The sequence below is a fragment of the Equus przewalskii genome, unplaced genomic scaffold (genome assembly GCF_037783145.1).
Source record: "Equus przewalskii isolate Varuska unplaced genomic scaffold, EquPr2 ChrUn-13, whole genome shotgun sequence".
NCBI classification, from domain to species: Eukaryota; Metazoa; Chordata; class Mammalia; order Perissodactyla; family Equidae; genus Equus; species Equus przewalskii.
This window is the reverse complement of record NW_027228750.1, coordinates 9,365,257-9,393,253: the sequence shown is the minus strand read 5'-3', so window position 1 is coordinate 9,393,253 and position 27,997 is coordinate 9,365,257. Positions and strand designations below refer to the sequence as shown.

At 49.5% G+C, this 27,997-nt stretch overlaps 2 protein-coding genes and 1 long non-coding RNA gene across 10 annotated transcripts; 2 read left to right on the top strand and 1 right to left on the bottom strand.

Annotated features, from left to right (window-relative positions):
* Positions 1 to 1,574: 1,574 nt before the first annotated feature.
* Positions 1,575 to 7,886, bottom strand: LOC139081599 (uncharacterized). The gene is made up of 3 exons (XR_011536730.1): positions 7,696 to 7,886; positions 5,870 to 6,778; positions 1,575 to 2,532 (listed from the first exon to the last, which is right to left on the bottom strand). It is a non-coding gene; the product is annotated as an uncharacterized lncRNA (long non-coding RNA).
* On the top strand, positions 7,300 to 19,411 carry LOC103557535 (glutathione S-transferase Mu 1). Of its 8 annotated transcripts, none has more exons than XM_070607784.1 (9): positions 7,300 to 7,613; positions 7,720 to 7,795; positions 8,196 to 8,260; positions 8,562 to 8,643; positions 8,742 to 8,842; positions 9,657 to 9,752; positions 9,837 to 9,947; positions 11,901 to 12,011; positions 12,292 to 12,670. In XM_070607784.1, exons 2-8 carry the CDS (start codon positions 7,786 to 7,788, stop codon positions 11,988 to 11,990), a joined length of 555 nt encoding a protein of 184 aa, XP_070463885.1. In that variant the 5' UTR covers positions 7,300 to 7,613; positions 7,720 to 7,785; the 3' UTR covers positions 11,991 to 12,011; positions 12,292 to 12,670. The 8 variants fall into 8 exon arrangements, with proteins under 8 accessions (XP_070463885.1, XP_008528313.2, XP_070463881.1 ...); XM_070607780.1 differs by lacking the exon at positions 12,292 to 12,670 and adding an exon at positions 19,210 to 19,411 and having other exon boundaries at positions 7,316 to 7,473; XM_070607779.1 differs by having other exon boundaries at positions 7,316 to 7,473.
* Positions 19,318 to 26,211, top strand: LOC103557536 (glutathione S-transferase Mu 1-like). Its single transcript, XM_008530092.2, has 8 exons — positions 19,318 to 21,479; positions 21,713 to 21,788; positions 22,189 to 22,253; positions 22,555 to 22,636; positions 22,735 to 22,835; positions 23,303 to 23,398; positions 23,484 to 23,594; positions 25,673 to 26,211. Exons 1-8 carry the CDS (start codon positions 21,444 to 21,446, stop codon positions 25,760 to 25,762), a joined length of 657 nt encoding a protein of 218 aa, XP_008528314.1. The 5' UTR covers positions 19,318 to 21,443; the 3' UTR covers positions 25,763 to 26,211.
* Positions 26,212 to 27,997: the final 1,786 nt, after the last annotated feature.

Sequence of the window (27,997 nt, the reverse complement as noted above, 5' to 3'; positions counted from 1 at the left end):
GTGTTGGGGGCGTGGGTGTGTCCATTTTTCCTTCTGTTGTCCATTGCAGGGGCTGGGTGGATGGGGATGAGTGTGTATGTGTGTGGTGGGGGGAACAGATGGGATTATAGGAATTCCTACTCATTTCAATCTCTCCTTCATGTGTGTGCCTCCGCACGGGGTCTCTGCAGAAGGAGCCCTCTGTGCCGGGGACCCACCTTAAATCGGCGTTCATGCAATGCCTCCTGTTAGCTTGCAGTGCTCGGTGTCATGGTTCTTGGGTGGTGGGAAGGGAGTTGAGCAGTCCACTGGGGTGTGGGATCTGACTGCCTTCAGTCGCCCTTTCTCAGAAGCTTCCCCTGCTTTAGACACCCTTCCTCTGCACTCTTACAACATCTCTCAGTGAGACATATCCCACTGTGTTATCAGTGTTGTTTTATTTGTTTTCCTCTCCAACTTGATCATAAATTCATTGAAGAGAGAATCTATGTCTTATTTTACTTTTTATCTCTGATATATATAACACTTCCTGGCACACAGTAAATGTTCAATAAGCATTGGAAATTTGATGGAATTATCTCTAGGTAAGACCTTAGGCAATCTCTACAGCCACGCTTTGGATTTAGAGCTCTGGGTATAGTTATCTCAGCCACTGGAGATACGGAATAAAGTTTGGTAGATTTTAAATCTACAGGTCCTGGAGAACGTCATTCCTTCTCTCTAACTTGAGCATTTCGTAGGCTGTAGCTGCCCTTTGAATAACGTGCCCTGAGATGCGCAGGCATTCCTGGTGCACCGTGCTAAGGTGCAGCCAATCTGTGCAGTCAGCAGGTGGTGAGAGCGTTGCATGTTAGGACATCTGCAAAGGAGCAGGATTGCTCAGAGAACCATCTGCAATGCAGGTTCCTCAAACAGGGGCTGGTTCCTGGAGTTGGGTCTTACTGACACGAAGCCCTGAAACTTGGCTGGTAAGAGGAGAAGATTTAGAGAACAGTCCTTTTGGGTGTTTGTCCAGATGTTCACTGCCTTGCAGTTATTAGATAGAAAAGGAGCAATGGTAACAATGTTAAAGTTCATTGAGAAATCAATAATTAATTAAAAAAGATAAAACGGGTACGATGAAAGTTCAGCAAACCTAAAAGGTAATGATACTGATCAGATCAAAGTTAGTTAAGCCAAAATCTGGTTAAACTTTAACTTAAAGACAGAAGACATAGAAGGAAAAAAAGGAAAGAAGTCATAGAAATTAGGAGTGACACAATGACAGAAGCTAAGTAGAATAAAAATATTCCATTAGAGTAAAGCAGACACAGAGCTGGAACACGAGTGGGCAAATGTTTCTGTAGAGGGCCAGAGAGTAAATATTTTTGGCTTCAAGGCTGCATGGTCTCTGTCTGAGTTTCTCACCTCTATCAGGTGGGTGGGAAAGCAGCCACAGCTAATGGCAAAACAAGTGGGTGGGCTGTATGCCAAGAGAGCTGCATTGGCAAAAGCAGGTGGTCGTAGTTTCCGGACTCCTAGTCTAGAAGCTCAAATTAAAAGGGCATAGCTATATTAAAGCTAAAATAGTAGATTTGAAATGTAAAAGGTCATCATCAAAGAAAAACAGAACCTTTTAATCGATCTTTAAAACAGAGGAAAGACACGATAAAGTTGCAAATGAAGACAATTTTCTAAACATTGTGGTCAAAATTGTAAAGCTAAAAACGTACACTTTAAAGCCAGGAGTAGAAGTAGAGGAGAGTATGTACTTCAAACTGAGGCAACCAAAAATGAACATCTTATGGTACCTAGGATCTAGCAGAGGTCCCAGGGCTTGGGTTCTTTGGCTCCTCGTGACAGTGCTCGTACACCGTTCAGTGTGAATCTCCCCCTTCTAGAATGGGAGACAAGACCATCTGAGAACATGGCTGCCGGCACTGGTGTCTCCTGCCTTGATCTGTGACCACCTGTTGTCTCTTTCAAGTCCCTGCTAGTTTCCTCCATTATCATTGTGTAGGTGAAGAAAGGTAAAGCTGAGAGACCCCAAGACAGCAGCTTAGAGAAAATGGAAGCTCATTCTTTCTTGTTCCAGGGGGAACAGTCCAGGCTGTTGAGGCAGCCCTGCTCCACGAAGTTATTCAGGGCCTCAAGCTCCTTCCATCCTGTGGCTCTGCCATGCCCTAGGGTGCCGCCTCTTCTTGGTGGAAGCTCTATCATGAGTATGGGAAGGAAAATAGAGAAAACCCAAGGAAGCAACCACCCAGTATGCAGGTGAGGCAGAAGTTGCCTCCATCACGATCATTCCCGTTTCATTCACGAGGTTCACTTGTGTGGCTGTACCTCGTGACAAGGGTAGACCCATATTTGGACCAAAGAGTGGATTTTGGTGGCCAACTGCAGTCATTCTCACACCCAGAAAAGTGGGGGTAAAGGTTAAACCCACGTCCACGAGAAACCGTGGGTATAATCCAGTGGCTTAAAGCAGTAGGAGAGAGGCCAAGGTGTTGAAGACAAGATCTGTATCTTCAGAGAGACCGAAGGGGAGTGGCGATCACCCAGGGTTCCCTGTTGCTGAAACAAGAAAGTGATTTATCAGTGGTATCAGGTGGCACGAGAAACCCTGGGATGGCCAGGGTGTTGGCCTTGGCAGCTGAGTCACTGGGAAGTGTGCCTAACCGCCTGAGTGATTGTTCTAGAGAAAGCCCTACAGCTGTTGCTGGGCACAACTCTGGAGCTCCTACCCAGATGTATGGCACCAGGTGCAAGTGTCTCACCACTGCCACCTCCAAAATCCTGATTCCTCCTCAACCCCCCTTGCCAGCAAATGAATTCTCAGGGCCTGCTTCTTCAGAACTGAAGTCCCGCCCCACTGCGTGCAGTTAACAGAGCCTGGGTTACAGGCCTGTGCCTCAGCCACAAGGGAGGCTGGAAGAGTGAGTGCATTGATTAGTGGTAAGTTCTGCTGTGTGTAAGTGAAAGGAGCAGTGGCTTAAACAGGACAGTAGTTTATTTCTCATGTGAAAGAAGTCCTGCAGTAGACAGGAAAGCACTGGTAATGCCGGCTTCACGGCAGCCTCGATGACTTTGCTTCTGAAGGCTCCATCGTCCTCTGCATGTGGTTTCATTCTCTGTGCGACCTCAAAGTCTGAAATGGCCATGAAGGCCTAATCACATCTGAGTTCCAAAACGCAGAAAGAGGAAGGGGAATGGGGTGGCTCTTTCCCTCTTAACGAAACTTCCTGGAAGTGACACAGAACTCTTCTCCTTATACCTCACTGGCTTAACTCAGTCACAGTAGAAATGACATCTTTATCCTGATAAGTAATGTCGCCAGCAGAAATGACAACAGAAGATGGGGAGATGGACATCAGGGTCAACTAGCAGTCCACCACCTTGGGGAGGTGGGACTTTAATGTGAGAAATTCCCCACTGTAAGAAGGATGTTTCAAAGATGCACAGGACAGATTCCTGACACAAACATATTCTTCTCATATGTGCATTTCCAACAACCATTACTACAGCAGCCGCCATAAAATTCTCCTGCTTAACGTAATGCAACCACTTCCTGTAGAAACAAAACGCACCCCCTACTTTGACCCCAAACAAGAACCACTTAAAGTATCATGAACCAGTGTACCCAGTTCCAAGTTTGGGCTTTCTGGGTAACATTCAGATTGATATGTTGAAGATGACAGTGTAAAGTGTTCTGTCAAGGACTCCTGATTCACCCCATGCAACATGGTATCGGAGGGGGGGGGGTGGACAAGAGGGAAAACAGGTGAGCTCTGTACTGCAGTTGAAAACAGTGTGCACGCAGATTTGCAGAGAAGCTGTTTTGCATTTATTTACAAGGCTTATAGGATGCCCTCCTTTGGTAAGAGGATTCCGAAGAGATGTTGCATAATAATGCTTTCATACTAAACACTGAAATCAGCAACCTAAAGTTACTCCCTGGATTGGCTCTTGTCTCCAGCACTCAGGTGATCGCAGTTTCAGGTTCACTGTCATCTCACTTTCATTTTTTTTTTTTCTGGTAGTTTTTTTGGTGAAGAAGATTGGCCTGGAGCTAAGACCGGTTGCCAATCTTCCTCGTTTTTTTGCTTCTCCTTAAAGCCCCAGTACATACTTGTATATCCTAGTTGTAAGTCATTCTAATTCTTCTCTGTGGAAAGCCCCCACAACATGGCTCAATGAGCTGTGTGTAGGTCCATGCCCAGGATCCAAACTGGTAAACCCCAGGCCACCAAAGCAGAGCTTGAGAACTTAACCACTCGGCCACGGGGCTGGCCCCTCATCCCACTTTCTTAGCCTTCATTTTCCTAACTCGTGTGACATGATGAGGAAACCTTTCTTGATGACAGACACACAGAGACCAGCCTGCCATTCCATGGTAACTCAAGATTTGGAAGCAGAAGATAAGAGGGGCCATCCTGATGGATTCCAGAAAACTCTTCCTGTAAATGCTAATTGTCATATTCCTACTTAATCAGATCTGGCTTTTCCCAGCAGACTCCACTTCAGGGGGTCGCCCCTACAATCCCCCATAAGGCTAGTCCTGTCCAAAAGCCCCGACAGCCACCCTGCATTCCCACGTTCTTCCAGGTCGCTTCCACATGAAACTTAATTTTGGAAGAAAGCAGCTAGGGTTTCAGTCACAGGTGAAAAAAATATGTTACCATGACTGGAAACTTTTCACCACACAAGATAAAATAGAGACCTATTCCCATTTTCCTTCCACTTCTACCACAACAGGAACATTATCCTCTTTGATCTATTCCCGTCCCTGTGCACCGTGGAAAACACTCCCTTCTAATCACCTCGGGCTGGCCCTCCTCTCCAGGTGGGGCCGCACAGCAGCACCTGTTCATCTGTCATTCAAATACATACACATCCATTGAATCTTTTGCTCTGGATGTAAATGCCACGAGTGAGTCACCTGTAACTATTTCCATGGAAAATCCCCAAAGAACACCAAGAGCCCATGTGTGTCGGTTTTCTGAAATGTTGCGTTCCAATAAGGCCCGAGCAAGGAGCAAGCCGGCTCACTAAGCCACATCCCCCACCCCCAGCCTCAGAGTCTGTGCTGCTCCTTGGCACCTTCCTGAACCTGAACTTGGCTGCTGACTCCAAGCCCGTCCACCAGCTGTTTTAACAACAGGGCATTCCATGTTCCGTGTTCTCGCTTCCAACCAGAACAGAGAGGAATTTCTAAAAGTTCCTTGAGCGCAGTAAGCTCTTATCTGAGGGAAACTCTTCTCCTTCCAGTCCTCACTAGAACGAACGGAATCAATACAGTGTTGTGGATGCCGACTTTGTGCCGGACTCTATAGAAGCGCTAAGTATAACAATTTGCTTCAGACACAGTCCCTGCGCTCATGCGACTATAGTTTAGTGGCGGAGACAGACATTTAAGCAAACAATTAGGGTTCAGCATGCATGTGCTGCTCCAGGAAAACATGCAATCCTATGGGAAGAGATTGAAAACAAGTGCATTTAAATTAGTGTATCGGGGATATTGGGGTCTAGGTCAGGGTAAACCAAATCTCAGTGACTTAATAATTCCTACTGACGCTTCACGTCCCACGTGCTCAACAGGGCCCTGCGCTCCGTAGTCTGTCGGAGACCTGCACTGACGGAGGCTTCAACCTGGAGCCTGCCCTCAGTCATCACAGCGCTGAGAAGCAGATGTGGCGACTCTCGCACTGGCTCTTAAAGCTTCTGCCTGCAAAGTGTAATTTCTGCTGCATTTCATTGGCCAAAGCAAGTCACAATGCGCCACTGAAGTTCAAGAAGACAGTGAAGCTTTCTCAAAGCAAAACCAATCAGACATCTTTGGTGACCAATCCCTAAGGATTCGCAGAGGAGTTATCAGTTGTGGCCTCCCAGAGGTGGTGACTTCTAAGCTTACCTTAGAAGATGAAGAGGCATGAGGCTGGCCCTGGGCCCAGGGCACAGCATTCCAGGCAGAAGGAACAGCAGGTGAAAAAGTGTGAAGACAAAAGACAACTGGGTTCATTGGGATAATCTATATTTATAAATTGATGTAACATTGGTCTGTTCTAAGTGTTCTGGAACTTAGGGAAGTATGGGCTTACTTCCCCTAACCACCCTATGAGGGAGGGTTCATTTATTCAGAGAAGGCAGTGAGGCACAGGAGGCCACAGCTTACTGTGGCAGAGCTGGGATCTGCACCCAGGCAGCCTGACTTCAGAGTCTGTGCTGCTCCCTAGGGAATTCAGAAAGGCTGGACCCTAGGGCTCCATGGCAGGGGGAAGGGACACAGTCTGGGGACTTCAAGGAGGAAAGTGAGCAGGCAGGACATTGTCTTTGTGGAGGTTATACCATGTCACAGATCACAGAGGGACTTCAGAGGCCACTGAGGCATCCTGTCATACCCCAAACTCCACATGGGTCAGGAGGCGGGTCAGGGGACAAATCTGTGCACCTGCACGGCTAAGGGACTGCAGGAGCCACCCTGACTGTGGTCCTGGGGGGAGTCCTCCAGCCTCCTGGCTGGCCACCCCACTCTGGTCTACCTGCAGCAGTACAGGGGTCTGGCACCTCAGAGGACAGCTCTGCCCCCCTCTCTCACATTCCAGCTGTGACCACCACATTCCCAGTCACTGTCCTGGTCAATTGAGGGACATCAGGCTGACTGGCAGGACACTTCTGGGGTTTCACTGGATTCCACACCTCTTTGTTGGGACTTATTCTGGATAAGTATTCACAAGTTAGCTCACAAAGCTAATTGATCGACTTACAATTTGATCTTTATCGTCCTTAGCCACAAGATCGAAAGGCTGAGTCCTCCAAAGTCCTTGAAAGGAACACACAAGAGATCACAGTTCCTTTCCTCTGCCCCTTGGCCTGGGTTGCCCTTCCCATCCCACTGAAAGTCTGTTCTCTAAGACACGTGGCTGTCACCAATTATAAGCACTGGGAGGAACTTTCACCGGTCTGAGGCCTAATCTTCCCTTAATAGAAACTGATTTAACTATTGATTTGAGGGGCATCAGTGTTCGGCCTTAACCGGGCAGTCAGAGCCTCCCAGAGCCCGCAGGAACTCTGCAGCTCAGGGGCAAGGGTGAGAGATGCCGAGAGGGCAAGGAAGGGAAAGGGGCCTTGGTCTCTGGATCGCTCAGGCCTGCGTCCAAGCGCACTGCCAACCCCCTGGGACTTAGCTGAGGTCTGTTGGGGGCGGGAACACCGGGCGAGCCCGAGCCATGGGGCCTTCAGCGTCCAGCTACCTGACCTGTATCCCCAAGGGTAGGAGCTAGAGAACTGAAAAGAAGCTTGCTTCCTCCTACTTGGGGGCGTGGTCGCCTCCGACGTCAACGCGTCTCGGGGGCGCGGCGGGGGCGGGGCCTGGAGGGCCGTGCGCGCAGCAGGCCCCGCCTCGCCCCACCCCGGTCAGAGGATAGATTACCCTCCCAGGTTTGCTGAGGCCCCTGCTCTCAGATCGCAAACGCCAGCAGCATGGCCATGACCTTGGGTTACTGGGACATCCGCGGGGTGAGCGAGGGGTACCCCTAAGCGGGACAGATGGAGGCCGGCGGGCGGGCAAACGCTGCGCAGCTGGACCCGGTTCTGGCAGAAGGTTCCTCTTCTGGGCTTGCTAGATCCCAGTCCCGTGCTGCTGCGTGTCCTCGCAGGTGGGCGCCTGTCTGGGTGGCTGGGGGTGTGTGGGAGGTTACCTGGAGGGAAAGGCGGCAGTCAGGCCTCTCAATCTCTTACCTGGGCCCCGGCCTTCTGTCCCAGCTGGCTCATGCCATCCGCCTGCTCCTGGAGTACACAGACTCAAACTATGAGGAAAAGAAGTACACGATGGGGGACGGTAGGGCAATCGCGTGGGGCCCCCACTTCTACCCAACTCCTGCTGCCTTGGTACCAGGCCCCCGTGCCCTGACCACCTGGTGCTCACCTCTGCTGACCTCCGCAGCTGGAGCAGGGCCGGCCCCTTCCCCTCCCCTTTGAGGGTGGCGCTCTCCTTCCAAGGCAGGACATGGCAGGGGATTGCTGGACCCCCTGTCTCAGTATCTGGGATGGGTTCCCCTTAGGGTTGCTAACCCTGTGTGAGCCTCACTCCTGTGGGTTCCAGAGCCTCATTAGCGTTCTTTCCCCCCAACCTGGACTGTGAAACTTAGTGGGTCAGATGCCAGATCCCCCTGAAAGTCCCTCCAGGAACGTGGGTTGGACTCTGAGGACGTTTGGGTCATTCATCTTCTCCACCACAGCTCCCGACTACGACAGAAGCCAGTGGCTGAGTGAGAAATTCAAGCTTGGCTTGGACTTCCCCAATGTAGGTGCGGGGTATGGGGGTGCTGTGGGGGTGAGTGAGAGGTCCTCTTCTCCGTCTCCTGTCCCAGCTTCCAGGTGTCAGGACCTGGTGCCTTCTGCTCAGCCTCTGAGCTCCCTGGTTCTCTTCACTGCCTTCCCATGATGCTCTGTCTTCCAGCTCATCGTTCATTTTACAATATAATTATTTAGTGCCTACCAGGGCCCAGGAGCTGTGGGTGCACGTTTCATGTCACCATTGGTCAAGGGAGGGAGGAGCGGGGGAGCCTGGTGGCCCAAGCGACCTGTGACTGTTGTCCTTCCAGCTGCCCTACCTAATTGATGGGGCCCACAAGATCACCCAGAGCAACGCCATCCTTCGCTACATTGCTCGCAAGCACAACCTGTGTGAGTGGGCTGGGGGTGTGGTGCAGGGGACCGGTGGCCATGCCCTGGGCTTGGCTGGGGTGGGATGTTGAGGGTGAGTCTGTGTTGCGTGGTGATAGGTGGGGAGACAGAAGAGGAGAAGATTCGTGTGGACATTTTGGAGAATCAGCTTATGGACACCTGCAATCAACTGGCTAGGGTCTGCTACAGCCCTGACTTTGTGAGTGCCCTCCCAGTGGGCTGGGCCTGACAGCCTTTTTATTGGAGACTGAATTCTGTGTCCCATCTTCACTGGTCCTATTTGCCATTTGAATTTCTTGGAGCTTCTAATCTTCCAAGCTGGTCCCTATACTGCCACCAGAGTGACCTGATCACCCCAAATTGCATGAAATGACTCTCAGTTCCTGCCCATCTTAGCGTAGGGTGCAGATTCCCCAGGGTGGAAATCATTCCTTGTCAGTCTGTTTCCTTGTTAGCCCAGCGCTGTCTCCTTGACTCCTCAGGTACCAGCACATTAGCCCAGTAGGCAGTTCAGGGTCAGCCACAGGGCCTTCGAACCTCTCCCTCCTTCCATCCAGCCTTTCATATTCTCCTCATTTGTCTGGAATCACCTCAAGTGTCTATTCTTCTGTCACCCACCTGCTAGACCTTAGGACTTCTTTCCCTGAGTGATTTTAGTTCTTTGCATCTTTGATTCTGCTCGACATGAGTCCAGAGCCCTGCCAGGTTCTCACAGCACTCCTGGGTTGTCCCATGGAGGGTGGTTGGAGATGAGTGGTGACAGCTGCAGGGACAGTGTGGCATTGCTTTCTGCCTTCCCAGTGCCTCTCACAGCTGGGGGGTGGTCCCCAACAGGAGTCTAATGACCACAGAGTGGATTAAATCATAGCCTGGGCACCCACCCAGCGATATAGTCTAGGGGGACATGGCTGCTCACCTCTGGCAGCATGGGGTCATGCGCAGCCCTGGGGAGGCCTGTCCCCCTGCCCAGGGCGTCTGTGTCTGAGGGTGGTGACAGCTGTTTTGTGCCTCAGGAGAAACTGAAGCCTGAGTACTTGGAGGCGCTCCCTGAAACAATGAAGCTCTTCTCACAGTTTCTGGGGAAGAGGCCTTGGTTTGCAGGGGACAAGGTAAGGAGAAAGGCTGTGGATGGGGAGTTGCCCTTCCTTCAAGTTTCAGAGATTGGTGCCCATTCATGCTTGGCCTCTCTGCAGCTCACCTATGTGGATTTCCTGGCTTATGACATCCTTGATCTTCACCGCATATTCGAGCCCAAGTGCCTGGATGCCTTCTCTAACCTCAAGGACTTCATCACCCGCTTAGAGGTGACTCCCCGGATCCTCCTTCTATTTCTTTCACTTTTGTTTTTTCCTCTTATCTCTGATGTTTTCCTTGTCCTGGAGCTATCATAAAGAAAAACTAGGATTCCTCGAGGAATTCTTTTACTCTAGAATCTGTGCTCACATGTTACATATATTGGGTGAAATTTAATCTTTACGGCATTCCTACATGGCAGAGTTATCACCTCCTTTTTGCAGATACGGAAATGAGGCAGAAAGAATAAGTACTTTGCTGAAGGTCACAGAGTCAGTAGAGGCTGTGCTGGGCTCCCTGTCAGTCTCTGGTTGCCGTGGGCGGTGATCAGTGGCTCTGTCGTTCCTGTATGGAAAGGAACATCTCAGTTCCTTCTCCTCTCGACCCTGAGTTTCACAGCTCTGGACATTGAGGGTGAAGAAGAACATTCAGGAGTTTGTGTGTGGCTGGCATTAGTAGAGTTGAGACACAGAGCGATTGATATTAACTACCAAAGATGTCTTCTTTTGTTGGGCACTTTCCTTCCCCTGTCTCTCTTTCCTTCTTCCTTGTAATTACCCAAAATTCTGCCTCAGCAATGGGGTAGTACGTTTATGTTAGATCACCGTCACTGATCTGATCTTCTCCTGTGAATGAGGCACTGCGTCGGGCACAGTGGGGATGCAAAGGTGACCCAGCCCTGGAGCCCAGCCTCCTGGGGCTCAGTGCAGTTGAAGAACTGCAAGAACCAGGCTATCTGGTAGGTGGGACCAGCTGGCTGCTGGAGGAGCACAGCCAGGACTCCCCTCACAGCTCATCATGGGTCACCATTAGGCAACTTGTTGGAGAGCAGCACGTCTGCTTTCTTACAGATTTGGGTGTTTGAGGCATTAGTGCAACAGGTTTCTCAGCCTACAATCTGTTTTCCTTTCCTGTTCCTCATCATGGAATCTGCTTTGTCAGCTAGTTCTCATCAGCTCTGGTTCTGGTCCAGCCTGATGGACCATAGGGATTATGCAAGAGCTGGGATGAATGATTGACAGGGAGGGATGGGGGACAGCTGAGGCTGCAGCCTGCAGCTTGTGGGGCCTGGCCCGTTTGGTACAGACAGTGCCAGCATCTTTGAATCCTTTAGAAGTTACTGGACACAGTCTATGTGGGAAGATGGTGCCCAAGCACACCTGTGTGTCTGTTGCCTAGTTGGCTGCAGCAGGACTGGGATGAGGTAGGCTGGGGTCCAGTGAGATTGGGCCCAGATAACAGGCCAGCAAATGGACATTCCCCTTTAAGAGGAATGATTAGAGTCTGGCCTGGCTTCACTGCTCCACATCCTCCTATCAGCTTTCACTGAGGTTTTGCTGAGTCATTGGGTGAGATGTGGCCTCTTCTAAGCTGCACAGGCACATTCTGAGCCCCTTTGTTCTGCTAGGGGTCCCTCTGTGAGCAAAGCCTGGGAAGCCAGGCGCCTCCCTCTGCAAACGGGGAAAGTTTGTGCAGACAGGGAGGGCAGGGCCTCCTGTGGGGAGGAGAGAAGGGGAGCGTGGCAGAAAGAGCACAGGACTGGAGGGAGAGGCAGGCTGCCTTCCAGCCCTCCCACTTACTGGCTGTGTGAGCATGAGGAAGGTGCTTCCCCTGTGTGTGCCTCAGTTTCCCTTGTGATACACGGTGAGAGTAGATTGTATCCTGTAGGTAGTTGTGTGGAGATTCTGTAGTTATATCATATCCCTAGTGGCCATGCAGCTCCTGGCAGTGCAGAGTCTCCATCAGTGGTAACTCCTATTGAGAGAGCACGTTAGTTCCAGGAAATTCAAATAGTTGAGTTACCAGCGCTAGGGGCTCCAGAAAGACTGTCTAATGCTCCAATACTGGACCTCACAAGCATGGGCTGTAATAGGGTCCTGTATTCACTGTGCCTGGAGTGGCGCTGCCCGAGCCCTGCTGGGGCAGCAGTCCCTGGGATCTGACCTTCTTTTTCGCACCCTCAGGGCCTGAAGAAGATCTCTGCCTACATGAAGTCCAGCCGCTTCCTCCCAAGCCCTATATATACAAAGATTGCCATTTGGGGCAACAAGTAGAACCCCGTAGGGCCAGGAGATGTGAGTGAGGAGCCACGCTGGGCTTGCTGTGCTGCACCCTGGAGAACAGCTGCACCCTCCAGCACCTCCAGAATCTCTGGCTTCTTCTTTTCTCTTTCTTTTGTTTCCCTTCTTCTCTCTCTCAGTCCTTACTTTAGCCCCTGTCCTCCCCCCATCCTAGTTCATCCAGTCCCTTTGAAATATGGTTCTCCAATTTTTTTTTAAGATTTTATTTTTTTCCTTTTTCTCCCCAAAGTCCCCCGGTACATAGTTGTATATTCTTCTTTGTGGGTCCTTCTAGTTGTGGCATGTGGGACGCCGCCTCAGCATGGCTTGATGAGCAGTGCGATGTCCGCGCCCAGGACTCCAGCCAACGAAACACTGGGTCGCGCAGTGGAGCGCGCGAACTCAACCACTCAGCTACGGAGCCTGCCCCGGTTCTCCAATTTTTTTCAGCAAAGTCCTCCCAATGTTAACCTTTCTGCACTAAAGTCAACCAGACTGTCCTCCCTTCAGTGGTTGCTCTGTTTGAGGTCCCCAAGCAGACCCCTGGTCTGTAGAGCTCAGCCCTGAGCTCCCAGCACTGCCCTGAAGGCCAGTATTGTCCTGGTGTCCTGGGTCTGCTCCCCTAGCTGGTCCCTGCCCAGCCATGCCTGGTCCCCAGTAAAGCCTTAATCACACCTTGTGTGTTTTGTCTTATTCTCTCCTGGCTACCTGGAGTCTCCAGCTGGCCCTGCTGCATCCGAGGGTCTGAGTGGTGATGCTGGCAGTGGCTGAGTCCCTGGGCATCCTGTTTGGTTGGAAGGTGTTCTGAGACTTCTCGTTCCTGTTTCTGACACCTTTACACAGGAAGCCTCATTGGGCTGTCTGTGGAGGGGAGGCCTCTCTCTGGGCATGGATCTGTCCTTCGTCCATCTTCCATTATTGAGGGCTCATGGCTGTGCAGAGCTGTGTGTCTTAGTGAGGGGGGCCCAGAGGTGGTGGGAATTCCCAGTGGAGAGAACCAGGATTCCTTTCCCTTGTCCGTTGTCTGGCTTCATCACATGCGTAAGGTCTCTAGGATCGTATCTCTACTCTTTTCTCAGATACCCTCAAGGCGCCCTCCCCCAGCTTGCTGCACAGCTGTTGTTGGGACCTTGTTTCTTGCTTACTCCATTTTCCTAGGTACCTGTGATTTAAATGTCTTTAGTCCTTGCATGTCTGAAAATGTCTCACCTAGTATACTCTGAACTAATACTTTGGTTGGGTCTAGACTTCTACGACGTAGATCTTCAGACGTGTGATGGAATTACTGACAGCTTCACGAGTTCAGCATTGCTGATGAGAAGGGTGATGCCAGTCTGACTCGACCCCTTTATGGATCGCCTTTTTTGTTAACTTAAGAAACTTTTAGGTTCTTCTTGCCATTACAAGTCCAGAGTCTACGTAGGGACTTAAGGGCTGATGTTTTCCCACTTCACACCCTTCCAGGAGCATTTCTAAGCATAGGTTTCCTCCACTGAATTCGCCAGTCTCCATTCCTCCACCTGCACTGCATCCTCTGGGAGGAATTTTAAATCACACTGTAGAGTAGGCTGCTGAAGAGGAAGTTCCCAGCAGCTCAATAGCTCCCAAACTGTGCCACCGTAAGTAGTTGCTGGTTTTGTGGATCTGGTGTTTAGGCAAGGCTCAGCTAGGAGTAAATACTGAAATCAATAAAGGACTCTTGTCCAAAAGTGACATATCCAAAAATACAACCCAAGGAAAAAGGGCCAAGTCTTCAACAGTCATTTCCCGAGAGAATATCCAAGTGGCCAATAAGCATATGGAATGGTCCTCAAGATCATTAGTTATTGGAGAAGTTATAAACACAGTTCAATCCCATTATGCACCCACAGAGGCTAAAATTAAAAGGACCGACAATTGTTCTAGAATTATGGAGTCACTGGCACTGTCATTCATTGCTGGTGGGGCAAGCACTTTGAAATACCAGTGATATCTACCAGAGCTAAACTTACACCTACCCCATGCCCCTGGAATCCCATGCTTTGTTGTATACCCACAGGGACGAGGGCTTATGTCTTCCAGGAGACATGCACAATAATGTTCAAAGCAGCTTTATTTGAAACAGCCAATAAGTGGCAACAATCCAAATGTCTAAAATGAGAGAATGGACAGATAAACTGTGGTTTATTAATATAATTCCATTATCCATACATACTGGAATAATGGATGGAATACATACAGCCATGAATATACTACAAATGAAAATGAATGTGCTACTACTACGCACAACATGGATGATTCTCACACACACAATGTTGACCAAAAGGATGCAGACACGAAAAAGTACACTCTATCATTCCACCTACATGCTCGTGAACAGGCAAAATGAATCCAAGGTGCACAGAGGTCAGTTGAATGGTGGGCTTTTGTGTGTGTGGGGTTCCTCATGGAAGGGACCTTGTGAAGCGCAGGAACTGTTCTCTCTTGATCTAGGAGGCATCCTGTAAGCGTATACATATGGAAAATCCCGTAGAGTGTACACTTAAGATGTGTGCCCTGTAGTGCATGTGGCTTATCCTTGTGTGTGTGCAGTGACGTACATAGTGTCTTGTACATTGAATTATCTGTGTTTTTGTGTATCCTCTGTCTCTCTCCACAGGACGAAAATACCCTGAGGGCAGGGATTTGTCTCTTGTTCAGCCGTGTTACAGGTGTTTGCACAACACCTAGAACAGCACCTGCACCCTAGTGGGTGGTCAGTGAATAGTTCTTAAGCAAACTGTATTCTAATCTTAGTGGGGTCACTTGAAATATTCTTTTTATGTTAAATTATGCCTACTTCTTGGATAGGTGAGATGGGTGTGCATACATTTCTTAAGTCTGCCCTTTTTTTCTCTTAACATTTCCCTTAGAAATCTGTGCGTATTGGTGGTCCACACGCGCACATACTTCTCAATATTTCACGGCTCTATAGCATTCCTTCCTGGAGATGAAGGGTCCTTTGCCTAGTCAATCCCACACTGTGGGGTATGTAGGGTTTTCTAATACTTTACCTTTCTTTACAACACTGTGATCGTCTTTAAGCTCATGTTTTCCTCTGGTTTTGGTCATTTCATTTGGGTAGATCCCCAAGCAGACCCCAGAAGGCAAAGGGTAAGAACAGTTTTATGCTCTTATAATAGATTATTTCCTTGCTCTTAATTTAATTTATGGTGCCACCAGCAAGGCATGTGGACCTCTTTCCCCAGTACCTTAGGCACTTGGGGCTCCACAATTTCACGTTAGGCTAGTTTTATAGGGTCATAAACATAGCCTGAAGTTTTCCAGTGTTAGGCTTTGCTAATTGTTTCTTGACTGAGTACGTTTCCACCTGATGAATCACGGTGTGTGAATGTCTCTGAGTTAAACCCTTTAACCAATCTCCACCCATGACTTATTCAATTCTTGGTTCACAGTTAAAACATGAGGTGGCGGCAGTCCAAACATTTATTTTTAGGGACAATTGTAATTAATTGTAGTTCTATTCTAGGGTTCTTATCATATAGCGAACGAATACACAAACTGATCACAATAATCAATGTATAGGTTTGTAAAACCAAACATAACGTAAAAAGCTACAGCATACCCATTTCGGTTGGTGCTGTTGTTTTAGACTGGACTGGCTGAGATACAACTTATAATACAACTTATAATACAACTAGAAGGAGGTTTAGAGTGAAGATATAATTTTTTCCTGTTGGTAATCTCCTGATCATCGTTACTATTTTAAGGCCTTTGAAGGGCAAATCACCTGTCTGCCTGCATGTTTTGCAGGGTTGACGTGTGTGAGTGTCTCTGGGAGGCCTTGAATGGTAGGTGGACAGTGGGAAAGGAGCTGTTTCTATGGGGACCTCCATCACTGATGTCCACGTCTGTGGCCGTCTCCAGGTACTTACATATTCAATTTTTGGTCACCACCATGAGGGTGTAAAAACAGAGAGGATCTCAGTCTAGACATTGTGAGTTGGCAGTGAGTTGCAGGAACTTAACTGCACGCCCTTGTCAGCCATGTGGATAGGTTTTCTTTCCTGGCTCCTCTGAGCCCCTGCAGTTTCCTTAGGGCCCCCAGAAGCATGGTGCGCCAACCCCTGTCTTTCATCTTTAGTGTAATGGGGTTGCTCTGCCTCTGCTCCCAGGGTGACCGCAGTGGCCCAGGCACTGGAAGACCACTGAGTCACTTTAGCTCTGGACCCTGGCACCCCGCTGTGGGAGAGCAGGGCTGTGCTGTCCTCTCCACAGTGCTCTGGCACTTTCCAGACATAGAGTGCTGTGGCGACCGCCTGACCCAGCTCCCCCGGCCTAAGTGGGCACTTGTGCAGGGCTCTGATGCGCTGAGGTGGGAGAGCAACACCAAAGACCGACCCCAGACCCATCCCTTGGTGGAGACATTTTAAAAATAAATTCAGTTCATCCTGTCTAGCCATGCCTGGAAGCTCCTGAAGAATTACTGTCCTGGCACAGGGCTCGGTTCTGCCTGGCCCTGCACAATGGAGGGAGAGTTCCAGGGCCTCTGTTGTCCGACAGCCACAGTTACACCACTCCATGCCCTGGACCCTGGAGGATCAGGCTGCCCAGCCCTTCCACTCACGTTCCCTGCCCACTTCTCATTCTCTTCACCCTGATCTGCAGCCTGGTGCCAGCGGCAAGAGCCCCCAGGGCAAGATTGTTTCCAGTCCTCCCTGCAGACAGACCCCTCTGCCAGCTGGTTGCCAAAGGAGTGGGTGCTCTGGTCTCCTTTCTGCTAGCTAGATGTGCCAGCGCAGGGTTTTCCACTTGCAGCTTTTCACCGTTCATCACAGACTAGGGTTTCTTAACCTCGACACTACCGACACTTTGGACCAAGGACTCTTTGTGGTGGGGGCTGTCCTGTGCCTAGCACGGTGTTTAGCAGCATCCCCAACCTCTAACCCACTAGCTGCCAGTAGCACTTCCCAGTGGCAGAAATCAGAAATGTCTACAGACATTGTCAAACGTCCCCTGAGGGCCCAAATCACCCCCAGTTGAAGACACCTGCTAGTGCATGGAGTTTAGCATTAAGAAAAGAAAAGAGGGGCGGGCCCCGTGGCTGAGTGGTCAAATTCGTCTGCTCCGCTACAGCGGCCCAGGGTTTCTCTGGTTCGGATCCTGCGCGTGGACATGGCACCACTCATCAAGCCACATTGAGGCGGCATCCCACATACTACAACTAGAAGGACCCACAACTAAAATATATAACTATATACTGGGGGGATATGGGGAGAAAAAGCAGAAAGAAAAAGAAAAGAATAGAATTTATAAAAATCAGAGTGCAACACATGTACTTAAGGTAAGTCCTATTTGATGCAATGTTTATTTCAATTAATAATATAGGTGTGTATGTCCTGGATCATATGGTAAATGTATTTTTTTAAGTATTGATATATCAGACTTTTAGAAAATTTGTAAAATATTACAAATAACTTGTGATGACCCTAGATATAACTTTTTCCACGTTTTCTGTCTCCTCTCTCTCTCTCTCTCTTATCTCTTTCCCTGCCTCTCTCCTCTTTTTCTCAGTATGCTCTGCAGGAGCACAAAGGCCTTTATAACAGAAACCCCGTACTCTGTTCTCTAAGCTGTCAGCGGTGATGTTTGGATTTAGGTTCATAAGCGACAGTGATTTATAGCCTTCCTCACCTCGGTTGTCCTTTCCAGGTTAGGTCATTCCACCATATTGGTCTATAGTTTATGACGATTTATGTAATGCATTCCTTTTTTGAAAGTTTGAGAAGTTATCCAGAAAATTCTCGAGGACTAGATGTTATTATTTTTCTTTATTTTGCTATTATTACTTCATTCAGAATCTTTCTTTCTTTCAACATATGTTGATATATTTATGTCTGTTCCTCTTGGTTGTAACAGTAATTATCCATTAGCCCAGAAAAGTGTTTCCCCAGTTTTAGAAGCTGGTTTTTATTAATTCGTAACCGCTGTTCTGTTTTTGTTATTGGACTGATGCTCTATCCATGTACCCAATATTTTCAGAGAATTAACTAACGGTTTCATAAGCATATTGGTTAAATTTCAATATATTTCTTCTTAGCCTTGTTTCTTATATAGTTTTCACGTTGAACTTTGTTCCTTTTCTAAATTCTTGAAGTCCTAGTTTGTCTTTCCTTATTCAAAATAAGATAATCATGTAGAAAATTTTTTTTCTAAATTCCAATTTGGCAGCATCTTTTTTTTTTTTTTTGAGCAAGATTAGCCCTGAGCTAACTACTGCCAATCCTCCTCTTTTTTGCTGAGGAAGACTGGCCCTGAGCTAACATCCATGCCCATCTTCCTCTACTTTATATGTGGGATGCCTACCACAGCATGGCTTTTGCCAAGCAATGCCATGTCTGCACCCGGGATCGGAACTAGCGATCCCTGGGCCGCTGAGAGGCGGAAAGTGCAAAGTTAACGGCTGTGCCACCAGGCCAGCCCCTAGCAGCATCTTATAAATGGTTCTTGTTATTTTCTTATTTTCAGAGTAAAAAATATTCTTTAACTTAGATGTCGGTAAGTTTACACAGACAATATTTAGATGATTTTAAAAACTTGCCATGATGTAGGACATTTTAATTCTACTGTTCGTATTTTTCATAATATGTAGTTTTCTATTCTGAGGCTATTTTATATAGAATTTCTGTTAATTTACCTTGAGAGTTTAGAGTGTTAGCAGCAGAGCTGGAAGGAATTGTGGGATGCAGCCCAGAAGTCAGACTAGAGGCCCTTAGTCCAAATTTCTCACAATATTCGTTGATGTCCTGCACAGGATTGTTTCAAAATATTAGAACTGGCCAACATTTTAAAATGATGAGAGAGCACATTAAATCCAGAAGATCTGGCAACATTGGGACTCAATTTCTGGGAGGTCGCGACTGACTGCAATCACTCCTTTCAGACCACCCTCCAGTTTCCCTAATCCCCACTGTTCCCTATTGCCTTTCCCAGACCCAGTGTACCCACTGGTACAACGTGGACCCTCTGGGCCCTGTGGACCCTGTGTTTGAGATCCTGCTCAGCCGGCCCTCCTCCTCCTTTGCAGAACCGTGCCCTTCTGAAGGGGCCATCTGTGCTCTGGGCCCATCTGCTGTCTCCTTGGTGTGCTTGTCCTAAGAGGCATTGCCTCACTGCCTCTGAGTTTAAACATGCTAAATTGTGACTCATATTTTAAAACATCTCTCTTTTTTAGTTCCCACCTGACTTCCAGTCTTTAATAGCCAGAACTGTCTCGTTCATGGTGGCTACTATATGACAGAATTTCAATGACTGTTTCTTCAATAAAAGAATGACCGGACGGATGAGTGCTAACGTAACAATATCTGTTCTACCTTTTGTAATACTTATTAGTCTGTTTAATGTTAATTTAAAAAAAAATCATTTTCTCAGTGGAATCTAGTAATGTCTCTGTTCCAAGCTCAATATGTATAAACTCAGAATGACAACTCCTTAATGCATTATGAAAAATATAACAATTAACATGTCCAGCATTTGTGTGTGTCCACGGCACTCATCGCCCTCCTGTGGGCAAACCCACCTGGAACTCACCTTGACCCTGGGGGCTGCATCTTGAGCCTGGACCCAGACTTGAGGCCTGGAGGACTGGCAAGGTCTGAGTGGGTGGGGAGCTTCTGCAGCAGGGACTGACTCTGCCGCCTCTCGTGACATTCAGCCCACCCCCAGCTCCCCAACTAAGCAGAGATGTGCAGACCCCTGACTTCTATGATTTAATAGCAACTAGGTAGAGTCTCTGTGTCCTTCTCAACCCCCTCCACACTTTCCCTCGATGCTCTGAAGGTCTACTGAGTACCGGATTCACTCCTTTCTAGCCTCTCAAAGTGTTGCCCAATTTTAAAACTTAATTTTCTGCAGCGCACCAAGCTTGCCCTTTAATTTGTAAACCCATTTTTTATTTAAAGTTCCAACTCATCTGTTTTCACATATTCACTAAACCTTGTAATATGCTTTAAACAAGGGAAAATGAACCACAGGCCAAACTATGTCCTATTTTAGTTTTGAAATATTCTTCTGACAACATAGAGGAAAGTTGGCAGGTAGGACCTTGTTCTTGTAGAGGTTGCACCACAGGTCACAGATCACAGAGGGACTTCCAAGTCCATCTGAGCACTCCTCATACCCAGCCAACAAGGGTCAGGAGCCAGTGTGAAGACCTGAAGCAGAGAATCTGAGGCCCTGCACAGCTGAGGGTCCCCAAGGTGCACCCTGACTGCTGTCCTATGGGGGGCACTCCAGGCTCCTGAGTGGCCACCGACTCTGGCCTTCCTTTGCTGCAACACAGGCGCCTGGGCCCTCAGAGGACAGTCCTTTCCCCTCTCTCACATTCTGTCTGTGACCACTACAGTCTGAGTCAGGGTCCCTGTCAATGAGGGACGTGTAGCTGGCTGCCAGGATATCTCTGGGACTGCACCTTCATACCCTTCCTCTTTGCTGGGACGGGTTCTGGATTTAGATTCACAGTTTAGGCCACAGGTAATTGACTATTTTATATCAGTCTTCTTTCTTTTTTTGAGGAACATTAGCCCAGAGGTAACATCTGCTGCCAACCGTCTTCTTATTGCTGAGGAAGATTGGCCCTGAGCTAACATCCATGCCCATCTTCCTCTATTTTATATATGTGGGACAACTGCCACAGCATGGCTTGATGAGCAGTGCATAGGTCTGCACCAGGGATGAACCAGGGAACTCTCCCCAAAAGCAGAATGTGCGAACTTAACCACTGTGCCACCAGCCTCCCCAGTAGTTATCATTCTTAGTCCCAGGACTGAAGGGCCAAGTTCAGCCTGGCCCTTGGCCTGGGTGGTCCTTCCCATCCCATTGATAGTCCGTTCTGTAAGACACGTGGGTGTCACAGATTACAAGGACTGGGAGGAGATTTGGGACTGTTCTGAGTCCTGCTCTTCCTGTGTCAGGTCCTGAGTTAAACCCGCCATTTCACAGGCACTGCTCTGGCCTTAACCTGGCATCTGAGCCTCCTGGAGCCCCAGGAACTGGGCAGCCCAGGGACAAACCGAGAGATGCCTAGAAGGGAAGGAAGGGAGAGAGCTTTGTTCTTTTTGTGTTTTAGACTGGTCTCCCAAGCGCACTGCCAACTCCCTGTGACCCAGGAGGGGTCTGAATGAGGGCGGGGGAGCTACGGAACCGGAGGAGCCTGAGCCAGAGCCAGGCAGCCTTTCCTGCCTGAGAGCCAGAGCCCAGTTCCTCGCGACTCTGGTTGAAAGGGATTTTACCTCCGCTCTCCTTGGGGGTGTGGTCGTCTCCGGTGTCGCTGAGCCTCGGGGGCGCGGCGGTGGCGGGGCCGGGAGGGCGGTGCGCGCAGCAGGCCCCGCCTCGCCCCATCGGGGAGAGGATAAATTCCCGTCCCAGCTCTGCTGAGGCCTCTCCACTCAGAGCGCAAACACCAGCGCAATGGCCATGACCTTGGGTTACTGGGATATCCGCGGGGTGAGTGAGGGGTCCCCCGGGCGGATGGGATAGAGGCGGGCGGGCGAGGAAACGCTGTGCAGCTGGAACGGGTTCTGGCAGAAGGTTTGTCTTCTGGGCTTGCTGGATCTCAGGCCTGTGCTGCCGCGTGTGGGGAGTGTCTGGGTGGCTGGGGGTGTGCGGGAGGTTAGCTGGAGCGAAAGGCAGCAGTCAGGCCCCTCCATCTCTGACCTCGGCCCCACCTTCTCTTCCAGCTGGCTCATGCCATCCGCTTGCTCCTGGAGTACACAGACTCAAACTATGAGGAAAAGAAGTACACGATGGGGGACGGTAGGGCAATCTCATGGAGTCCCGACTTCTGCCCAACACCTACAGACTTGGTAACAGGCCCCCCTTGCCCTGGCCGCCAGGTGCTCACCTCTGTTGCCCTCCGCGGCTGGAGCAGGGCCCGCGCCTTCCCCTCCCCTTTGAGGGTGCAGCTCTCCTTCCAAGGCAGGACAAGGGAGGGGATTGCTGGACCCCCTTTCTCAGTATCTGGATGGGTTCCCCTTAGGGTTGCCTAACCCTGTGTGAGCCTTACTCATGTGGGTTCCAGAGCCTCATTAGCGTTCTTTCCCCAAAACCTGGACTGTGAAACTTAGTGGGTCAGATTCCAGATCCCCTGAAAGTCCCCCCAGGAACGTGGTTTGGACTCTGGGGACGTTTGTGTCACTCATCTTCTCCACCACAGCTCCCGACTATGACAGAAGCCAGTGGCTGAATGAGAAATTCAAGCTTGGCCTGGACTTCCCCAATGTAGGTGCGGGGTATGGGGGTGCTGTGGGGGTGAGTGAGAGGTCCTCTTCTCCATCTCCTGTCCCAGCTTCCAGGTGTCAGGACCTGGTGCCTTCTGCTCAGCCTCTGAGCTCCCTGGTTCTCTTCACTGCCTTCCCATGATGCTCTGTGTTCCAGCTCATCATTCATTTTACAATATAATTATTTAGTGCTTACCAGGGCCCAGGAGCTGTGGGTGCACGTTTCATGTCACCATTGGTCAAGGGAGGGAGGAGCGGGGGAGCCTGGTGGCCCAAGCGACCTGTGACTGTTGTCCTTCCAGCTGCCCTACCTAATTGATGGGGCCCACAAGATCACCCAGAGCAACGCCATCCTTCGCTACATTGCTCGCAAGCACAACCTGTGTGAGTGGGCTGGGGGTGTGGTGCAGGGGACCGGTGGCCATGCCCTGGGCTTTGCTAGGGTGGGATGTTGAGGGTGAGTCTGTGTTGTGTGGCCACAGGTGGGGAGACAGAAGAGGAGAAGATTCGGATGGACATTTTGGAGAATGAGGTTATGGACACCCGCATGGCCCTGGTCAGGGTCTGCTACAACCCTGATTTTGTGAGTCCCATCACAGTGGGCTAGATTTGGACAGGGTTTTAATGAGTAGACCAGACTCTTATGTCCCATCTACACTGGTCCTATTTGCCCTTTGATCTCCTTGGAGCTTCTAATCTTCCAAGCTGGTCCCTATACTGCCACCAGAGTGACCTCATAACCCTCAATGGTATCAAACAGTTCTCCTCGGTTTGACCGATGGATGGTGGTTGGAGATGAGTGGTGACATCTGCAGGGACACTGTGGTATGGCTCTCTGCCTTCCCATTGCCTCTCACAGATGGGGGGTCGTCCCCAGCAGGAGTCTAATGACCACAGTGTGGATTAAATCATAGCCTGGACACCGACACAGCTGCCATTTGGCAGGACGTGGCTGCTCACCTGTGGCAGCTGGGAGTCACTGGCAACCCTGGGGAGGCCTGGCTCCTGCTCTGGGAGTCTGTGGGTGGTGACACTTGTTTTGTGCCTCAGGAGAAACTGAAGCCTCAGTACTTGGAGGCGCTTCCTGATAAGGTGAAGCTCTTCTCACAGTTTCTGGGGAAGAGGCCTTGGTTTGCAGGGGACAAGGTAAGGAGGAAGGCTGTGGATGGGGATTTGTCATTGTTCTCAGGTTTCAGAGTTTGGTGCCCATTCTTGCTTGGCCTCTCTGCAGATCACCTATGTGGATTTCCTGGCTTATGACATCCTTGATTATTTGCGTACTTTTGAACCCAAGTGCCTGGATGCTTTCCCAAACCTGAAGGACTTCATAGCCCGCTTTGAGGTGATTCCTCTGATCCTCCTTCTATTTACATCTCTTTTGTCATTCCTTTTCTCCCTTCTGCTTTCATGGTCCAGGAGCTAAAAGAAGAATAGCTAGCATCATGGAGGATGCAACATCAGGATCTGTGCTCAGGATCTTACACTTATTGAGTCAAATTTAATCTTTACCACATTCCTACTGGGGAGAACAATTATCACCTCCATTTTACAGATAGGAGACTGAGGCTGAAAGGATAAGTAATTTGCTCAAGGTCACCGAGGCAGGACAGGCTGTGCTGGGCTCCCGTCTGTGTCTGGCTTCCATGGGCAGCAGTCAGTGGCTCTCGCTTTCCTGTGCCAAAGAGGGAAGGCTTGGGTCTTTTTCCAGCCTTGGTGACACAGCTCAGGACAACATGGATGAAGGAGCGCATTCAGGGGTCTGTCTGTAGCTGGCATTAGTGGAGTTGAGACATGATAGGCTTTACATGAAGTACCAGAGACACAGACGGTATTTTCTCTTGATGTCGAGAAAGCTTGGCAGGAATGGATCCCTGTTGTGGGTAGTTCTGAGATTCCAAGGCTGTAGTTGGCCCTGGGATTTGAGTCCACGTGTGGGTGCCCCTGTGCATGGATTTATTTTGACATCTTCTGTTTGGGGCACTACCTTCCTCCAATCTCCCTGTCTTTCTTCCAACTGTTTACCCAAGACTGTGTCTCAGCGATGAGGTAGTACATTCATGTTAGATCACCTTCACTGATCGAAACTTCTCCTGTGTACGAGGCACTGCCACAGGCATGTTAGGGATGCAAAGGTGACCCAGCCCTGAAGCCCAGCCTCCTGGGGCTCAGTGCAGTTGGAGAACTGCAAGAACTAGGCTGTGTGGTAGGTGGGACCAGCTGGCGTCTGGAGGAGCACAGCCAGGACCCCCCTCACTGCACTTCATGGGTCACCCTTAGTCCACTCATTGGAGAGCAGCACGTCTGCTTTATTACAGATTTGGGTATTTGAGGCATTGCAACAGGTTTCTCAGCCTACAATCTGTTTTCCTTTCCCATTCCCCAACAAAATCTGCTTTGTCAGCTGGTTCTCATCAGCTCTGGTTCTGGTCCAGCCTCATGGACATGGGGATTATGCAAGAGCTGGGATGAATGATTGACAGGGAGGGATGGGGGACAGCTGAGGCTGCAGCCTGCAGCTTGTGGGGCCTGGCCCGTTTGGTACAGACAGTGCCAGCATCTTTGAATCCTTTAGAAGTTACTGGACACTCTATTTGGGAAGATGGTGCCCAAGCACACCTGTGTGTCTATTGCCTAGTTGGCTGCAGCAGGACTGGGATGAGGTAGGCTGGGGCCCAGTGAGATTGGGCCCAGATAACAGGCCAGCAAATGGACATTCCCCTTTAAGAGGAATGATTAGAGTCTGGCCTGGCTTCACTGCTCCACATCCTCCTATCAGCTTTCACTGAGGTTTTGCTGAGTCATTGGGTGAGATGTGGCCTCTTCCAAGCTGCACAGGCACATTCTGAGCCCCTTTGTTCTGCTAGGCGTCCCTCTGTGAGCAAAGCCTGGGAAGCCAGGCGCCTCCCTCTGCAAAAGGGGAAAGTTTGTGCAGACAGGGAGGACAGGGCCTCCTGTGGGGAGGAGAGGAGGGGAGCGTGGCAGAAAGAGCACAGGACTGGAGGGAGAGGCAGGCTGCCTTCCAGCCCTCCCACTTACTGGCTGTGTGAGCATGAGGAAGGTGCTTCCCCTGTGTGTGCCTCAGTTTCCCTTGTGATACTCTGTGAGAGTAGATCGTATCCTGTAGGTAGTTGTGTGGAGATTCTGTAGCTATATCATATCCCTAGTGGCTATGCAGCTCCTGGCAGTGCAGAGTCTCCATCTGTGTTAATTCCTATTGAGAGATCACGTTAGTTCCAGGACATTGGATGAGTTGACTTTCCAGAGCTGGGGACCCCAGAAAGACTGTGTAATGCTCCGACACTTGACCCCACAAGGAAGGGCTTTACCAGGGTCCTGCATTCACTGTGCCTGGAGTGGTGCTGCCCGAGCCCTGCTGGGGCAGCAGTCCCTGGGATCTGAGCTTCTTTTTCTCACCCTCAGGGCCTGAAGAAGATCTCTGCCTACATGAAGACCAGCCGCTTCCTCCCAAAGCCTCTGTTTCTGAAGACGGCTGTGTGGTGCAACAAGTAGGGCCTTATAAGTCCTGGAGATGGGAGGGAGGAATCAGAGCTGTCCCAGATGTCCTGGCCCTGAACAGCTGGACCTCCGTGCCCCTGGAGCCAGCTGTCTTGCTTCTTTCACTGTCTTTCCCTCCCTTCTCACTGTCAGATGCCTTATTGGTCTCTTTTTCTCCCTCCCGACCCCCTTTTCATCCAAGCCGTTTACAGCTTCAGCTCCCCACGTCTCTTCCATGAAGTCCCACCCCAATATATTATTCTCCCTGCACTGAAGCACCCAGTCCATCCTTCCCTTCGGTGGTTGCTCTGCTTGAGGAGCCCGACCAGACCCCTGGCCTGGAGAGCTGAGCCCTGAGTTCCCAGCACTGCCCTGAAGAGCCGTATCGGCCTGGTGTGCAGTGCCTGCTCCCCCACTGTGGCCCTGCCCTGCCCTGCCTGATCGTCAGTAAAGCCTTAATGACACCTGCTGTGTCTTGTCTTCTTCCTTTTGGCCACGTGGACTCACGATTGACTGTGTTGGTGGTGTGGGTTTGTCCATTTTTCCTTCTGTTGTCCATTGCATGGGCTGGGTGGATGGGGATGAGTGTGTATGTGTGTGGTGGGGGGAACAGGTGGGATTGTAGGAATTCCTACTCATTTCAATGTCTCCTTCATGTGTGTGCCTCTGCATGGGGTCTCTGCAGAAGGGGCCCTCTGTGCCGGGGTCCCACCTTAACTCAGCGTTCATGCAATGCCTCCTGTTAGCTTGCAGTGCTCGGTGTCATGGTTCTTGGGTGGTGGGAAGGGGGTTGAGCAGTCCACTGGGGTGTGGGATCTGACTGCCTTCAGTCGCCCTTTCTCAGAAGCTTCCCCTGCTTTAGACACCCTTCCTCTGCACTCTTACAACATCTCCAGTGAGACATATCCCACTGTGTTTAATTGTTTTCATTTGTTTTCCTCTCCAACTTGATCGTGAATTCATTGAAGAGAGACTGTATGCCTAGTTTGACTTTTTATGTGTGATATATATCACACTTTTTGGCACACAGTAAATATTCAATAAAAATTGGAAATTTGACGGAATTATCTCTGGGTAAGACCCTAGGCAAACTCTACAACATGATTGGGATTTAGAGCTCTGCGTATTGTTAATTTCGGCCACTGGAGATACAGCACAAAGATGAGATGGTTTTAAATCTATAGATCTGGAAGAATGAGCCATTAACTGTGACTGAAGCATTTTGTAGGCTGTAGCTGCCCTTTGAATAACTTGACCTGAGATGAGTAGGCCTAGTGTGCCAGGCCAAAGCTGCACAAATGGGCTAGATTTGCTCCTTCTCCCAGACCGATAGATTGGTGTGTGCATTTTATGTTAGGACATCTGCAAAGGAGCAGGATGAATTGGATAACCATCTGATAAGCAAGATCCCCAAACAGTGGCCAGAAAGTGGAGTTGGGTTTTATTGAGGCAGAGTCTTGAGACTTAGCTCATGAGAGGAGATGATTTGGAGAAGAGTCCTGTTGGGCGTTTGTCCAGATGGTCACTGCCTTGCAGTTATTAAATAGAAAGGGAGCAATAGCAATAATGTTGAAGTTCATTGAGAAATCAATAATTAATTAAGAAAGATAAAAGTGGGGCCGGTCTGGTTGTGCAGTGGTTAAGGTCCCATTTTCTACTTCGGCAGCCCAGGGTTCACAAGTTCAGATCCCGGGTGTGGATCTAGCACCGCTTGTTGCTATGTGGCATCCACGTAAATCAAAGGAATAATGGCACAGATGTTAGCTCAGTGATAATCTTCCTCAAGGAAAAAGAGGAAGATTGACAACAAATGTTAGCTCATGGCCAATCATCCTTACCAAAAAAAAAAAAAAGGACCAAACTCCTAAGATAAAAGTTGAGCAAAGTTAAAATTTATGAAACTGATAAGATTAAAGTTAGTTAAGCGAAAATCTTATTAAAGTATATCGTAAAGACAGAAGAGATAGAAGGAAAAAAAGGACAGAAGTAATAGAAATTAGGAATGACACAATGACAGAAGATAAGTAGAGATAATGAAAATAATCCATTAGAGTAAAACAGATACAGAGCTAGAACAGGAGTGGGCAAATGTTTCTGTAGAGGGCCAGACAGTAAATATTTTTGGCTTGGGGGCCACATGGGCTCTCTGTCAGTTTCTCACCTCTATCACGTGGGTGGGAAAGCAGCCACGGTCAATGGCAAAATGAGTGGGTGGGCTGTATGCCAAGAGAACTGTCTTGGCAAAAGCAG

Coding starts and splice junctions, on each gene's coding strand:
- LOC103557535 (XM_070607780.1), top strand. CDS start 7,438: ATGGCCATGACCTTGGGTTACTGGGACATCCGCGGG. Junction 7,474..7,719: donor GTTACTGGGACATCCGCGGG/GTGAGCGAGGGG, acceptor CTTCTGTCCCAG/CTGGCTCATGCCATCCGCCT. Junction 8,261..8,561: donor TTGGCTTGGACTTCCCCAAT/GTAGGTGCGGGG, acceptor TTGTCCTTCCAG/CTGCCCTACCTAATTGATGG.
- LOC103557536 (XM_008530092.2), top strand. CDS start 21,444: ATGGCCATGACCTTGGGTTACTGGGATATCCGCGGG. Junction 22,254..22,554: donor TTGGCCTGGACTTCCCCAAT/GTAGGTGCGGGG, acceptor TTGTCCTTCCAG/CTGCCCTACCTAATTGATGG. Junction 23,399..23,483: donor CTTGGTTTGCAGGGGACAAG/GTAAGGAGGAAG, acceptor GCCTCTCTGCAG/ATCACCTATGTGGATTTCCT.